General features: G+C 43.1%; 1 protein-coding gene across 9 annotated transcripts in view; it reads left to right on the plus strand.

Annotated features, from left to right (window-relative positions):
- Nucleotides 1-8,884, plus strand: part of LOC114653838 (rho GTPase-activating protein 21-like) — a 406,130-nt gene extending 397,246 nt beyond the window's left edge. For all 9 annotated transcript variants that reach the window (XM_028804387.2, XM_051928939.1, XM_051928940.1 and 6 more), the window contains 2 exons: nt 1,499-1,530; nt 6,210-8,884. In XM_028804387.2, coding sequence (XP_028660220.2) covers nt 1,499-1,530; nt 6,210-7,919 — 1,742 coding nt within the window. In that variant the 3' untranslated portion in view covers nt 7,920-8,884. The remainder of the gene's footprint in view (nt 1-1,498; nt 1,531-6,209) is intronic.
- The last annotated feature ends 8,403 nt before the right edge of the window (nt 8,885-17,287 follow it).

Consider the following 17,287-nt stretch of genomic DNA (forward strand, 5'->3'; position numbering starts at 1 on the left):
GCTCACGTTGTGAAGGGTGGGGTCTGAACGCATGCTAAAGAGATGCAATCGGTTTAGCTGCTGTCTTGCTGTGTGTTCTGCTTGTCACGCTTTGCGTCAATCACTTAAAAGCCTGTCCTTTTGTCACCGCGTCTCTGCTGCTAGCGTTCTGAAGGGGATGGGGGGGTCTGAGGGCTGAACGCATGCTAAGGAGAAGTGCTCGGATCATCTGCTGGCGAGCTGCGTGTTCTTGTTGTTGTTTTAAGAGCTGGGAGCACCTGAAGTGTGTCTGCCAAAAGCATTCGAAGATCTGCTAGGTTAGATGTCAGTGAACTTGTTTTAAATTGTTTGTAAGTAGGGGATGATGTGCAGAAGTCACCGTCTCACGGGTTTTGCTTCCTAAGGTTGTAATGTCTAGTATTACATGTCGTCAAAGTGTCTCTCCGAGATGATCTGGTCTTGATCGCGTTGTTCAATCCCCCCGGAGGCGCTCTACTCTCCTGCCACTTCACGTCTCTCCCTCTCACGTTGTGAAGGGAGGGGGAGCTGAACGCACGCTAAGCAGAAGTAGATGGATCAGCTACTGGCTTTGTGCTGCTTCTGTCAAAATGCCTGTTCTGCTTGTCGCTCTGTGCGTCGATCATTTAAAAGCCTGCACAGCAGCTGTCCTTCTGTCTCACTGTCTTGTCTTGCGTGACGTTAAAATGTCTCTCACAGGATGTCAGTTGTCTTCCAAGATCAAGCCTCGTCTCCCTGGTCTCCCTGCCAAGATTTTGTTTTATAATAGAGAGATGTTACTCATATCCTTAGCCCAACATCCACATATCATGTGTTTACAAAGTGTGTTTTAATAAGTTTACATGTGTTTAAAGCGTGTGGGAGGGGTATTTTTAAGGCTTTTAATGTTTATTTATGTGGTCTTTCTATATCGCGGATTTTCACCTATCGCTGATGGGTCTGGAACGTAACTTCCGCAATAGGCGGGGGATCACTGTATATATAATATATATATATATATCAAAGATGTCATGGGGTCTGACATATCAACTCTTTAAAGGATATTTTGTAACACTGAGGAAGTGCTGATTTCACGCTCAAGGGATAGGGAAAGACCCCTTTGCAATTTTTTTTGTTGAAATTCATAATACAACAAAACCTTCAAAATATTTTTTTGTTTAAAATTACTGACCTGTGCAATAAGCTTTCAAATGCAAGTTTGATTGAATTGCAGTTTGTGTAAAATAATGCATGATTTACTTTTTTGTGCCTAGAACAAAGGTCCCTTTGACATTCTCCTCATTGAACGGGTTCTACTCACCAATCATGGCATTCTTTCATGGCAGTGGCTTTTCTGTGGTGCTTTCATCTCCGTGAGCTCTGACTGTCCAGCATTTCTTAAACTTTTGCTCTCTTACATTGTGTTTTGTGCACTATAATTTCACTGTGTTATTACAAACTGATAGGTCAAACATTTTGGAAGGTAATTTGTTTTCTTATACTTTTTATTGGTCTCTTTCAGATTCTGCTACTAGTGACTCTGCAAAATCTAAGGTAATTTGTTTTGTCTACTTTCATTCCTTTAATGGGACATCACCTTTAAACCTCCCTGTCAGGGTCCCTGTCCCCCAACCTCACACCATATTCAAAATAGTTGTATTCTACTTATTTTATCTTGGTATCTATATAATTTTTTTTCTATCCATTAAATCCATTAAAATCCAGGAAATTTCCTGCTTGGACCCCTCGCTATGTTAAGGTCTGCAAGCAGTGGCACATGATTTGTAAAGGCACTGCTGCCTTTCCCAAGTACGCTGTTCAAATGACCAAAAAAAACAGTAAACAGTGTAACCACAAGGGGGCACCATGGAGCCACAAACACAGTCCTGGGTTGAAGTAAAAGATTTTATTTGTCACCAACATGTTTCCTAATTACCACAGCCCAAATACAAGAGTACAAAACACACAATTCTTTCTTCTCTCCTCCTTTCCTCCAAGCGAGTATCGTCCACTCCCTCCTCACTCTAATTCACTGGGCTCCTTTTAATCCAGAGCTGGTAATGCTTCTGGTGTTGCAGCAGTACTCATCCTGAGCACTTACGGGTCATATGGAAACTAAGGCAGTCTCCCCCCAAAAACACCCGACAGCACCATCTTGTGGCACCCAAGAACCACGACAGGGCTGCTGTTCTAAACTCCATTTCCCATGCAACCCTATGGGAGTCCTAACTGCCACCTGTTGGGTAGGGAGATTAACTGATTGTTAGGTCCATCTTTCTTCAATTCATCCATTAGTATTTTACCCAGACTGGGGTAAAAATTGTGAACCATCCTGGCTAGGTTGCAGCTCCTTCCATGCCTTCCTTGGATTACGGCACGTAGTCCATTATCAGGACTCCACAGACTTATCCACCTGCATATCTCTGATTTTGACCGCTTAACAAGGATGACTGGATGGTATTGAAGGCGCTGAAGCAATCAAAATACATAATCCCTACAGTGCTGCCAGCTTTGTCCAGGTGAGAATAAGCCTCGTAATGTAATGATGGTAGCACCATTATTACATTCTGCAGCTGCCTGTTGCTCACAGTAGATTTTTAACTTGAGTTGCCCCTCATAGGGTAGCATAGTGACTCGTGCCTCATGGATCCCTTGTGTTAGCACTGCTGAGACTGCATTGTGCACCGGTTGTTCTCTTCATGGTACTTTTCGGGTTTGCCTCCAACATCTCAAAATATGGTGTATGTAAGATTAATTTGACTTTCTGAGTTGGTCCAGCATTTAATGTGTACATCCATGCACCCTGTTTCCTGCTTAGCATTCAGAGCCTCAGGGTTAGGCTCTGACATCATCCCTGAATTAGATTAAGTGTGTTTGAGAATGGGCGCTAAACTCTGAAATTAGTATAGGGTTGAATTTACAGATTTTAATAGATTAGATGATAACCCCACAAATAACATCTTTATTTCATTGACATAGTTAGTACTAGTGATAGACTAAATGTAAAAATAATGCAGACCTTTGGGATGATTTATATAAAGTATAAAGTAACTTTAAACTCTTTTTGTCCCCAGCTTTACTGGCATAGCAATGCCTGATTTGTCTGCATAAACTCATAGAGTGATGTTTGCTTTTCTATGCTGTTGATGTTGAGTAATTTTTAATTTTTAACGTTTGTTCTGTATGCCCCTTACTATATTACTGATTACTATACTCACATGATAACAGTAAAATCTAATGGTGGTATGTATTACACACCTTAGGCCAAAGCCATAGCTGTCTTGTTGAATCATCTTTATATTCCAGTTTGCAAAGACATGCAGGTTAGGTGCATTGACGATCCTAAATTGTCCCTAGTGTGTGCTTGGTGTGTGGGTGTGTGTGCCCTGCAGTGGGCTGGCGCCCTGCCGGGGGATTGTTCCTGCCTTGCACCCTGTGCTGGCTGGGATTGGTTCCAGCGGACCCCCGTGACCCTGTATTAGGATATAGCGGGTTGGACGATGACTGACTGAAATATGTAATAGGATTTTCAAACTAAACCATTTTTAGTTAAACAATTTTTTACTTTGATGGCACTAGGATTCCAGTCAGTCCGTGCCTGAGTGCACCTTGCATGTTGAGGCTGAGGGGCACAACATCATAAAGACAAAACAATGCCTGTTTTTATAATAGTCCATAATTTAAAAAAAGCCCAGAAATGTTTTGTTTATATAATATATATATATACACACACACACATATACATACAGGTGGCGCAATGATAGCACTGCTGCCAACAATAAGGAGATTATGGATCCTCCCCACGTAGAGTGTGCTTTGAGTAGTGAGAAAAGTGCTATATAAATGTAAAGAATAATTATTATGTGACATGTTTTACTCCAGTAATGTCAAAAAGTGGCTTTGTCATTTATATAAAAAGAGGAGTAGAAATTGATTCTGATTTCACAGGGCAACACTGATTTTGCTTCCTTAAAACTTTTGGGTTTATGTTATAGATTATGGCCTGTTGATCACAAAAATCAACCAGGACGCAAATGTTTTAAAAGAATTTGCACCCTAGGAACCAAGTTACCCGAACTATTCTCTAACATTTCAGTAATTATTTACCACTCTGATGCTGATCTTTCTGATGATAAAATCGGTCATTATGATAGGAATTGACGAGAAGAATTCATAATTAATTGCAGAATTACGGTATTTGAGGGTTCCTCTGGAGTGCATCTTTCTCTTTTGCACGATTTGGCTCAAAAACAAATTTAGCACATCATCATCTCATCATAGGCTTAAGTTTCGAGTTTGGTATTTTTTCCATCCAGCCATTTTAGCTCTAGACAGTCCTCAAGATGCTGTGACACACAGACACACACCCATCATCAAGATAATGATGTTATTCGGTATCAGGGTACCCTAAAACATCAAGATCCATTGAAAGTTTTTGACAAATCTAAAGCTTTCACTCCTCTGCCATAGATGATAGGTTACTGTGGAGGGCACAAAGCAAAAAACATGTTGTCTAATGTTATCATTCATGGCTAACATAAGCCATTCTGTCTGGGCAGTTACCCTGTATGGCAGGTTGTGAACAGCCAACATGTCATTCAGCAGGTCTCCAATTTCATTTTCACTTTCACACTTAACCTCCCATCCCGCCCCAAGATTTTTAAGCCTACAGTACTGAGATGCACTGATTCCACTTTTCTGTTCTTCCAGGCTCATAACTTCATGCATCCTCATTTTTCCCATTACCTTACCTGCTGAGACTCTTAACAGCTGTCTTGGTTTTTGCAGACGTACCAGTTTGTGATTATTTTATGCATAAGAACTACACTCATCTGTTAAAGTAGAATAGTCATTATTATTATTATTATTACTACTGTTTTTGGCTTGGAGCTGTGTTGGCTGTTTCTTATGGCCTTTAGAAATTGCTCTCGTGCTGATTCTGTGTTTGTTGATCTGCTTTCGTAAATTTCAAACAATTTCGTTGTGGTGTTTTCTTAGCTTCTCTGCTAAATGTTTAGAATTTACAGTAACTCTGTCTTCCTCATTTTACTGTAAATAGTAAATTAAAGGATAAGTTTGGTATTTTCAAGCTTTATAAAAGAAGTGTATATGTGTGTTCTTAACTTGTGTTTTCTTTAATTTAAAATTTTGCCCACTCTGCCAATTTATAATGAAGGGTATGTGGCACGGAGGAAAAACTTAAAAAACTGACCAAATACGTCCATTTTTCAAGCCAAGACAACTGTTGCCGATACATGTTTGTGACAACAAAAGAGATATGGAAACACTCATTCTGTGGACTATTTCTGGTACTATTTTTCTCGTGGCAAGGTGACATTTTCTAATCACTTGTGTCAATTCTCACTTAAATATAGAAGGAGATTGTGGTGGACAGCCAGCTGGGACACCCCAACCGTAGAAGGACCCGGGGAGAGAGGATTTTCAGGACAGCTTCTCCCCCGGACTGACCGAGGGCAGCCCTCTTGGCTTCCACGGGTCAAGAGCATGGAAGCTCAACCCTGCTGGGGGCCAGGGGGCACCTGGATGCTTACAGGGCCCTGTTTGGCAGCACTTCGCCACACAGAGAAGTGCTGCCGGAATGAGGTTATTGGGCACCTGGAGTCCTTCTGGGTACCCTATATAAGGAGTCAGGCACCACCACTTAATGACCTGAGTTGGAAGGAAGTGGACGAAGCTCGTGAGGAGGAGTGGAGGCAGATGGACTGGCAAAGTGAAGGGACTGTGGTGCTGTATGGGACTGTGCTGTGGAGTGAATCTTGTGTCCTGCCTGTATGGGTTGGAGTTAGGGCGGCTGTACACGCCCCAGGCTTCACAAGGTCAAAACCCACCACGTGACACCAACAGTTTAATTGGTTTGTCAGGGGGTGAAAAACTGTTGCAGAGGAAGACTAAGTGCTGAGCTATCTTCTTTTAAAATGGCTGAATCTCTTAATATCGTTCAACTGTCTTGACTTTACAGTTGAACGTATGTGTTATGTTTTTAAGCTTTTCCTCTGTGCCTCATAGACTGCAATGTAAATCTCTAGTGCGGGCAAGATATTTTATTAAATGTATAGAAAGCAAGAACACAATTTCATATGGAAGATGCATATATAGCATGTTTGTGAAGAAATAACTGGCTTGAAAAATACCCTTGAACGTCATTAATTGCCTTTCTTTAGGTTGAATGCTTAAAGTTTCTTAATTTTTTTTTTTTTTTTTTTTTTAAACAGGGTTCTTGGGGATCTGGCAAGGATCTTTACACTAAAGAGCTGATAGTGTCGTCGTTTTTCGCTGCTGCAAGCCGTAAGCGCAAGAAACAAAAGGAGAAGCCACAACCAAGCAGCTCAGAAGACGAGTTAGACAACGTCTTTCTAAATAAAGAGCCCCCGAATCAGGGAGACAATCCAAATGGGCCTTTTGATGGAGCAGGTAAAGCTAATGTGGACGGAGACTGTGGCGTGAGGGACAGTCATGGACCCAGAGCAGACAACACCAGTTCTCAGCAAAAGAGTAGAGGGAAACTTGATAACAAAAGCACCTTTGTTGTTGGAGAAAAAGTGCCTTCAGGGCAACCTTCTCCATCGCCCAGCCCAAAATGTACCCACTCGCCAGGGCTTAGCTACAGGCTGCAGACGCTGGTGAAGACCTCACTGTCTGACTGCCCTTCACAGTTTGATGATGCAGTGTCAGATTTGGGTACATTGAACAGTACCAGCTCCCAGGCATCAATTCACGGGACGAGACACAGGAAGTGGACCACTCCTGAAACAAAAGGGAACGAATACATCATGGCTGAAGTTAGCTCAATCACCTCTGATTACTCCACAACATCATCTATGACCTACCTAACTGGAATGGAGTCGAGTCTCTTAAGCCCAGAGGCTCGGTCTGTTGCCGAAAGTAGAGGAGACGAAGCGGATGATGAACAGAGCGAGCTTGTTAGTGAGGGTCGACCAATGGAAACCGATAGCGAGAGTGAATTCTCAGTGTTTGCTGCCAGTTCAGCTCCTGGAAGGGTACTTTGTGATGCATTCCACGACAAGGAGCAGCAAAGTCGCAGAGGGTCAGCAGGGAGTGAGTTGACGTGGACAGAAGGTAGCACCACGCCAAAGCTGGAAGGTCACAGAGCGTTCAGGTCACACAAGCTCATAGAGTGTGATACGCTGTCCAGGAAGAAGTATGTGAGGCAAAAAACAGACAGCGAGTCATCGGCAGAGATCAGGAGTGACAAGGAGACAAACAGACTGTCAAAGGTAATGGAGGTCGTGAAGAAAGGGAAGTCAACCGGGAGCCTGCCTTCAACCTCGAAGAGTGAGGTGGAAAAAACGGAAGCCGCGTGGCATCTAAAAATCTCGGAAAGGCTCAAGTTTCGTTTGAAGGCGTCGGCAGACGATATGTTTGGGGTCGGCATGCAGAAAAATAGTTCGGCCGAGGTGCGGAAAAAGAAGAGTATCCGGCGACGACACACCATGGGGGGACAAAGAGACTTTGCAGAGTTAGCCGTCTTGAACAACTGGAGCGAACATGAGCCCGCCAATGGGGACAAGGAGTCGGAACTCTCGGCCGTGGACCGTCTGAAGCCCAAGTGCCACTCTCAGGATCTTTCCATCCGAGAGTGGATTGCGCGAGAGCGTTTCCGCACAAGTAACCCAGAAGCGAATGACGACTGCACAGCGGACCAGTTGGCCGTAGACCAGGGAGAAGGGCCGAAGCCAGGGCTGCATTTATCTGTTCGGGAAGGTACTGGCAGCTCTAGCAGCTTGACTCCTGGGACTCGGCCTTCCCCATCGGCGTCTCCGAGTCCAATGTCAGCTGACCAATTAAATGGTGACAACGTGCAGAATAAGAACAAAAGTAATTTAAGCCTTGTGGTGGATGCCCACCCTCAAAAACTCTCGGGCACCCAGGTGGTTAGGTCACGTTTTTATCAGTATCTGTAAAACAGCAGTCAGTATTTATGTTTACTGCGACTTTTGACAGCTAGTTGCTTGTATTATTTTTTTAACTGTATATATGTACTTGAATTCTGTATTATTTCTGTTATTCAGCCTTGAATGGGCTGATTTCTGTGCTGTGTACTGTGGAACCTCTTTGCAGTGCGTCCTAACAGCCAGATCATCTGTGCTAGTAAGAGACCTTTTATACGACTTAATCTACGACATTTATGCAGAACGACTCTCCTGATGCAACACAATCGGTTATTGTGTGATGGCATCCCATTGCGTTGTCAACCATTGGCATCGGAAAATAAAAATAAAAAAAAACAGCAAATAAATCCGATCTAAAAATCATGTCTATTCACGAAAGAAAGTGCCTCATGACAAACTGGTTCTGGGTTAGTTAGGGTGCCATATTGTCTTTCTTTTTTTTAATGTACTGTGAATAACTGGATTTTATGAGCAAATTTGTTTTTGTTGGACTTTCCAACCAAACACCACCCCCCCCCAACGTATTCGAACACAGGCCGACTCGGAGCTTCCATTCTGTAGGCATTCCACTGGCTCTCTCCGTTTTAATATCCATCTCTCAGTTCATCCAATCCCATCCTGCTTTTGTTTTTAATGGAACTTGAATTTTTATTATTTCTGTAAAATAAATGTATATATTTTATGTCTACCATTTTGCCTTTATTTTATTAATTTAGTCTCAGATGCCTCGTGTTTGTAACATCCGCATGTAGATAGTGAACCCTGGCTGGGGAGGGTTGGGGACTGGTCATTGGATGATTTTATCTTCATCTCGGACTGCATGACAGATGTTTTGGGGTTTTTTTTTCCGTTATTTTTTTTTTTTTTTATTATTATTTTTTTCCCCCATGACTGGACATTGTATCATGCCTGTGTACAGATATTCTAGGAGGGCAGACTCCTAAAAACACTGGAAATAAAAAGAAATCTTTCTGTGATACTTTATCTTCCAGTTACGTTTATTTACAAAAGCTAAAGTTCTGGTTTGTGACGTGCATTAATGGTGTGTGGTGGGGGGGGGGGCGGACTTTTGTTTGGAGACAAGACATGAAAGTTGAAGTTGATGAAAATAACGGAAATGGGGACCTGTGCACAGCACCTTGGGAGGAAAAAAACTCGTAAGTGAAAAGTCGTCTGCGTGTATCGAGTCCGTGTGCGTGTTTAAAGTACGGTACTGCACAGAGGTCTCCCACCACTGCAGGGTTTCTGATTGATTAATAATCAGTAAGGGGGACGCCATAATCATAATGTGCGATTTGAAAAAAATAAAGTTTTAAATTGGCTAATTAATTATTAGTTTTGCCTTTGACAATACAGGTAATGAACCCAATCATTCGGTAAGGCTCCTACTTCACTTACCTTTCTCAGTTGTACAAGGCAGGTCTCTGGCCTTTAGACTTGTACCAAGGTAACTGAACTCCACTCGTTTTAAGAAATACATTAATACAATTTATTGATAGTCACAAGGTTTATATATACTCCCACCCACCACGTAGCTAGTATCATGTTGGACCCCATTTTTCCTTCAGAACTACCGTTATTCTTTGTGGTGTAGATTCAACAAGGTGCTGCAATCATTCCTCAGGGATTTTGCTCCATATTAACATATCGTCGCACAGTTCTCCCATTCCAGCAAAACCCAAAGGTGCTCTACTGGATTGAGTTCTGCTGATTGTGCAGGCCATTGGAGCTCACTGTCATGTTCAGGAAACCAGTTTGAGATGATCTGAGCTTTGTGACATGGCGTGTTAACCTGCTGGAAGGAGCCATCAGAAGATGAGTACACTGCGGTCATAAAGGGATGGACATGGTCAACAGCAATACTCAGGTAGGCTGTGGCATTAAACAATGCTCAGTTGGTACTAAGGGGGCCCAAAGTGTGACAAGAAAATATCCCCCACACCGTCACACCACCAGCCTCAACCGGTAATACAGGGCAGGATTGATCCATGCTTTCATGTTGTTGATGGAAAATTCTGACCCTGCGAATGTCACAGCAGAAATTGAGACTCATCAGACCAGGCAATGTTTCTCCAGTCCTCTTCTATTGACCAGTTTTGGTGAGCTTGTGTGAATTGTAGTCTCAGATGCGTGTTCTTAGCTGACAGGAGTGTCACCCGATGTGGTCTCCTACTGCTGTAGCCCACCTGCTACAAGATTTGACGTGTTGTGTGTTCAGAGCTGCTCTTCGGCACACCTCAGTTGTAATGAGTGCTTATTTGAGTTTTTGTTTCCTTTCTGTCCGCTCACACCAGTCTGGCCATTCTCCTCTAACCTCTGGCATCAACAAGGCATATTCACCCAGAGAACTGCCGCTCATTGATATTTTCCATTTTTCAGACCATTCTCTGTAAACCTTAGAGATGGCTGTGTGTGAAAATCCCAGGAGATCAGCAGTTTCTGAAAGACTCAGAGCAGCCTGCCAGGCACCAATAACAACCATGTCACTTTCAGAGTCACTTCAGTTGCCTTCCTTTCCCATTCTGATGCTCGGTTTGAACTTCAGCAGGTCATCTTGACAAAGTCTACGAAATGCATTGAGTTGCTGCCGTGTGATTGGCTGATTAGATATTAGAAATGCATTGAATTGCTGCCGTGTGATTGGCTGATTAGACATTAGAAATGCATGGAATTGCTGTCATTTGATTGGCTGATTAAATAATTAGATATTAGAAATGCATTGAGTTGCTGCCATGGGATTGGCTGATTAGATATTAGAAATGCATTGAGTTGCTGCCATGTGATTGGCTGATTGGATATTTGGCCTATGAGTGTATTGTTCTACTTTATCTTGTTACAGACAAATAATTTTACGATACCAAATCTTTACGGATGATGTCAGATGTTGTGAGTAGTTGTTCAAGTGGAAGATTCTTCATGGGTCTGAGTGCACTCTTTGTCTTTGTTGTGTGATGCTCGTCAGTGATGTGCTGCTTTGCTTTCTCCTGTTAGGCCCTTTGCTGTGCCGTCTCCATCTTAGGGAAAGTCATTCCTCTTTCTAGTACAAGAGTTTGAATGGCAAAGTTGCCTTCTTGAAGTGATGGCTCCTTCTCAGTCTTCAGACCAGCTTACTGTTAAGCTTGGCTAACTGGATCTCAGTTTTCAGGTTCACAAAGAGAAGAGTTTGTGTCAAGTTCAGCTCTCCAAGAGACAGAGCGGTTTCAGATGGTCATTTTGCATATTTCTCCATCCTGAGAAAATCCCCAGGGAGTTGAAGGAGATCCTGGTACAAGCTGGAGTTCGGTCACTTAGGTTGGAATGCAAGTGGAGGTGGGTGGGCGTGCGGGGGGTTGTGCAGCTGGATGCCCACATCTGTGTTAAATCTGCTTTTTAACAGGCCTGCTGTGCCACTAAAGCCTGGCGAAATCGGCAATGCCCACTTTGTTCTGCACCACCTAGACAGTGATTTCAGAAGTTAATTATCTAGGCAGTACATTTCTTGTGAAGCCCCCATATAACATTGACAGGACAAATGCAAATATTCCTACAATCAAAAGCGGACTGAAAATCTCGCGTGTTTCTCATGGCCTTCCATAGATTGCACAACTGAAGCAGTTTCACTTTGGTCCTTTGCTGCCCAATTTTCATTCTTAGTAGTCCGCTGGTTGGTCAGCTTCTCGCTGGATTTGCTGGGTCTCTCTTCTTTGACTGTGTCTGCCTTTTGGTGTGATCCCATACAGCATTACTTACGTTTAAGTCAGACCAGTCTAATGCCAGTCTTGCTCCAAGTAGGTCTTAGTTGTGTTTGTGGCTGTCGTCATCGTTGTCATGCTGATAGATGATGTGCTTGCCAATAAATCAATTTTATGAAGGTTGCAGTGTGATGAATCCTAATTTGTGTTTATTTCTCGGCTGTCGTGACTCCATCAGTTCTTCACCAGAATCCCATACACCATTGCCTGACATGTACCCCCTGGATCATGACAGATCCTCCACAGTGCATTATAGAAGAACTCTTCTTGACCTGTAGGTGTCTCTGTAAAACCAAAAACCTTACATTTGGACTAATCATTCTCTAAAACTTGCCGCTGCTGATTGACTCCTTATTCTTTGTAGCAGTTGTATGGACGCTAAGATTCACATCGTCACAAAGTTTATTTTATTGTGGAGAACTCCAACGACACACTCGGCTTTCACTTGGCACACACACACAGAGACACATAAGTAGCTCATTTAATTGATAAAGAATACATTAATCAAAAAGTAGAGAGGAAAAAACATGTCACACAAAAACGTGTACGCAATACCCCTGCACAGTCCCAGATGGCAGTAATTAATTACATAACACTACACAGTAAACGATGAACATGAACAGTGAAGTCCAACACAGTCCAGTGCTGCAGAAGCAGGAGACGATAGAGTGTGGCATGAAAACAGCCCTCTGAAGCAAATGTTAAGTTTTGTCCTACCAGGTTCCAGTTGTAGCATGAAGATTTGGTGCGATTGGGAGGGCTGCTCTTTAGATGAATCCACCTGGATAAGCAGGTGCAGGATGGCACACACATCCAGAAGAAACTGTAAACCATGGTAGCTGAAGTTATAATCCAAAAGAGTGTGTGATGCGTAGAGACAATTGCAGACCGTTGATTGCGTTTTTTTGGCTCCTTTCTAATTAATTAACCAACCCAGCAACCCTCGGAATCTGCCCAATAGCATAGTACTGCTGGGGCTACTGGGAGTTGTAGACGATTTTAACTTGCACTGCTACAGCTGTATGGTCTCTTGTGTACCGCTGACTCTTCTGCTTGTTGCCGTTCCACCCAGTTTTTTCTTCCTAGCTGTAACATGGCCTACGGTACCATTTAATGACATCTTCACACGGTGAAAGTGTGCGCTTTGGTGCCAAGTGCCCAGAAAGCGTGTGACGAAGGGGAGGTGACATTTAAATGGCTTCTTCATCACAGGTTTACAGCTTTTTGGCTCTGCCATTGCATTTTCTGTCTTCGGCTTGTTTGTTTTTTTCTTTATGGCGGCTTGACCACCATATCTTGTTAGCATAGGTGACACCTAACATCTGGTCAGTCATGTCAATGCTCGCTAACTGAAGCCTTGTTGATACACAGTTCTGTTTTTTTCTGTCTGTTGGAGTGTGTGAGTTCTCCTCAAAGCACCTTAGTATTTGTGGTTACTCCCCACTACACCCATTGTTTTGTTCAGCTGTCTCCCAGCACACCTGATTCAGCTAAATCAGCTCCTCATTAACGTTGGTATACAGCTGAGTACAGCCATGGCTGGGGTGCCTCAAGGAGAGGGTTTTATTAAGCAAGCCTGATGTAATGTTAGGAGATCACCAAGTGGTGTCACGTTAGCATGTCAGTGTTTCTCTGTACTACTTCTTCTAACGTGTTATTGTGTTTTCACAACCAGGCAATTTAAGTGGGTGGCCTGAGGTCTTTCCACAGTAATGCACATCAACTCGAGGCGTACGAGTACTCGGGTTTGGAAGCCTCTACTTGCTGGCATGGATGGTAAATCCGGGATTCCCAACCACAAACTCCAACAAGGCCTTTAGGCGTCTCAAACTGGTAAGTGTCTCGAAGTGCTGTCACTTCTTCACTCTCTTTTTGATTTGGTTGACGTTCCCATAGATGAGAAGGCCACACTTGTCAGGTAATGAAGAAAATGCAATGGTCGTTGTTGTCTTTGTTCATATATATATATATATGCAGAAAAATGAAATTCTTCACTTGATTTTCTCCCACAGGCCTGGTATATGAAATCAAAAGAGCCGTTTGTTTAGTTTGGCCCTCCTGCTTACAGCGTGGGAATTATGTGAATCTTTAAAAAGGTTTGGGCTTTGCTGCTCCCCTCGTATTGAGCATCATGTGCTGGAGTGAAGTCAGTCAGCGAGTCTGTGAATGGAAATCCAAGCTTTACCGTTTGGCCGCCATGCTAACAGATTACTTGGTTTTGAAGCCTGCTGCTTTTCTTTTGAAGTGATGTGAACAATTATACAGGGGGAGCCAAAAAGACGTAACTGCATTTCAAACGTTTATTCTACAAAAACACTACAAGGTAACATAAATTTCATTATGACACAAGAAAGGGGATACAAAAGAGATTTTGTTCACTGTGTTTTAAAAATGATGTCTTCAAGGTGGTGGCCATCATTAGCGATACTCTCTTCGAGACAATTCTTGAATGCTTACATGACTCGGGGGGAATTGCTAGATAGATAGATACAGTTAGGGCCATAAATATTTAGACAGACAACTTTTTTCTAATTTTGGTTCTGTACATTACCACAATGAATTTTAAATGAAACAACTCAGATGCAGTTGAAGTGCAGACTTTCAGCTTTAATTCAGTGGGGAGAACAAAACGATTGCATAAAAATGTGAGGCAACTAAAGTATTTTTTAACACAATCCCTTCATTTCAGGGGCTCAAAAGTAATTGGACAATTGACTCAAAGGCTATTTCATGGGCAGGTGTGGTCAAGTCCGTCGTTATGTCATTATCAATTAAGCAGATAAAAGGCCTGGAGTTGATTTGAGGTGTGATGCTTGCATGTGGAAGATTTTGCTGTGAACAGACAACATGCGGTCAAAGGAGCTCTCCATGCAGGTGAAAGAAGCCATCCTTAAGCTGTGGAAACAGAAAAAACCCATCGGAGAAATTACTACAATATTACGAGTGGCAAAATCTACAGTTTGGTACATCCTGAGAAAGAAAGCAAGCACTGGTGGACTCAGCAACGCAAAAAGACCTGGACGTCCACGGAAGACAACAGTGGTGGATGATGATCGCAGAATCATTTCCATGGTGAAGAGAAACCCCTTCACAACAGCTAACCAAGTGAACAACACTCTCCAGGGGGTCGGCGTATCGATATCCAAGTCTACCATAAAGAGAAGACTGCATGAAAGTAAATACAGAGGGTGCACTGCAAGGTGCAAGCCACTCATAAGCCTCAAGAATAGAAAGGCTAGATTGGACTTTGCTAAAGAACATCTAAAAAAGCCAGCACAGTTCTGGAAAAACACTCTTTGGACAGATGAAACCAAGATCAACCTCTACCAGAATGATGGCAAGAAAAAAGTATGGAGAAGGCGTGGAACAGCTCATTATCCAAAGCATAGCACATCATCTGTAAAACACGGTGGAGGGAGGCAGTGTGATGGCTTGTGCGTGCATGGCTGCCAGTGGCACTGGGACACTAGTGTTTAGTGATGATGTGACACAGGACAGAAGTAGCCGAATGAATTCTGAGGTGTTCAGAGACATACTGTCTGCTCAAATCCAGCTAAATGCAGTCAAGTTGATTGGGCGTCGTTTCATGATACAGATGGACAATGACCCAAAACATACAGCCAAAGCAACCCAGGAGTTTATTAAAGCAAAGAAGTGGACAATTCTTGAATGGCCAAGTCAGTCACCTGATCTTAACCCAACTGAGCAGGCATTTCACTTGTTGAAGACTAAACTTCAGACAGAAAGGCCCACAAACAAACAGCAACTGAAAGCCGCTGCAGTAAAGGCCTGGCAGAGCATTAAAAAGGAGGAAACCCAACATCTGGTGATGTCCAGGAGTTCAAGACTTCAGGCTGTCATTGCCAGCAAAGGGTTTTCAACCAAGTATTAGAAATGAACATTTGATTTCCAGTTATTTAATTTGTCCAATTACTTTTGAGCCCTGAAATGAAGGGATTGTGTTCACAAAATGCTTTAGTTGCCTCACATTTTTATGCAATCGTTTTGTTCACCCCACTGAATTAAAGCTGAAAGTCTGCACTTCAACTGCATCGGCATTGTTTCATTTAAAATTCATTGTGGTGATGTACAGAACCAAAATTAGAACAAAGTTGTCTCTGTCCAAATATTTATGGACCTAACTGTGGATAGATAGATACTTTATTAATCCCAAGGGGAAATTCACACGATTGTGGTGATTTTTGTGGTGAATAGCGTCCTTGACGGTTTTGAGGTTGGTGTGTGTATACCTTCGACTTGAGAAGAAGAAATCACACAGAGCGAGATCAGGCGATTATGAAGGCCTCCAGACATCGCCTGCTCAGGGAGATCAGCTTCTCCACAAACTTGCATGGATCTCTATGTAGGCCATATGACCTGTTGCTCTAGGCACCCAGTACATCCATTTCTTCCAGTTGGGGTCACAAAAAGTTCTCTAGCATTACAATGTGACATACTGAAGTGACGGTGACCGTTGCTCCCCCCTCCTCAAAAAAGTAAGAGCCTATAATGCCAAATTCTGCACCAACCTGTTACACACTCGCTGTGCAGGGAGGTCTCTGATGAAGTTCACCAGGGTTGGTTTCAGCCCAATGGTGAAAGTTTTGTTTATTTACACAACAATTCAAATGGAAGTGTGCCTTGTCACTCACGTCACATGACGATGGCATCTCGATGAACGGTTTGCAGAATGTTCAGCACTCAACTCTCTACGGCTCTCCCAGTCTCTGTGAGTTCCTGCTCTGCCATCATTTTGTGTGGATGGAAATGAAGGTCAGTCAGTCATTTTCCAACCCACTATATCCTAACACAGGGTCACAGGGGAGCCAGCACAGGGCACAAAGCAGGAACAAACACCAGGCAGGGTGCTAGCCCACCGCAGGGTACACACCTACACACCCCAAGCACACACTAGGGACAATTTAGGATCGCCAATGCACCTAACCTGCATATCTTTGGACTGTGGGAAATTAAGGTCCGTATGCAAAATCAGATTTGTGTTGGAAATGCCAAAGGCAGAAGCAGGTTAGTGCACTGAACTTCTAGGAGACTCCAAAATGGATGCCCTAACAGCTTGGATGTTTTCAGGCGAGAACGGCCTGGAGATTTTTCCGTTCAATGTTGGACCTGTCTGTCAAAATTTAGCCACCCACTGAAGAATTGGGCCGTCACCGTTAGGAGGAATTGTGAAGTGCGTTCAGAAGGCGCGTTGTGTAGTGATGATGGGTTCGTTGTTGTTGTTGAAGATCACTTCGACAGCGAAAGGACAACAGCACCGGACCAAGGCATGTGGCCAACTGAAACTTACAAGGAATCGTCTATCAAAGGACCCCCACGCCAACCCACTCGGCTGCCTCTACTTCACACAATGTGGCACTTCATTTTGGCTCACTATGTATAATGAATATCTCCAATACGATAAACAGAGGATGTCCCGGGTAAACAGTCTCATCTTTATCAATGATGCTGTACTCCTGAATTGGTGGAAGATGATGCAGCATTGTAAGAGGTCAGCCAGTCATAATTAGTCAATTTTTATGTCATTATATTTGTAATTCGCCTTTATTTCCATGTTATGGAGTATATTAACAAGCCACCTCTGTCCACTGATATGTTGTCTTCACATCAAGATCATGCCATCTACGCCAG

Source organism: Erpetoichthys calabaricus, chromosome 6 (assembly GCF_900747795.2).
Source record: "Erpetoichthys calabaricus chromosome 6, fErpCal1.3, whole genome shotgun sequence".
Taxonomy (NCBI): Eukaryota; Metazoa; Chordata; class Cladistia; order Polypteriformes; family Polypteridae; genus Erpetoichthys; species Erpetoichthys calabaricus.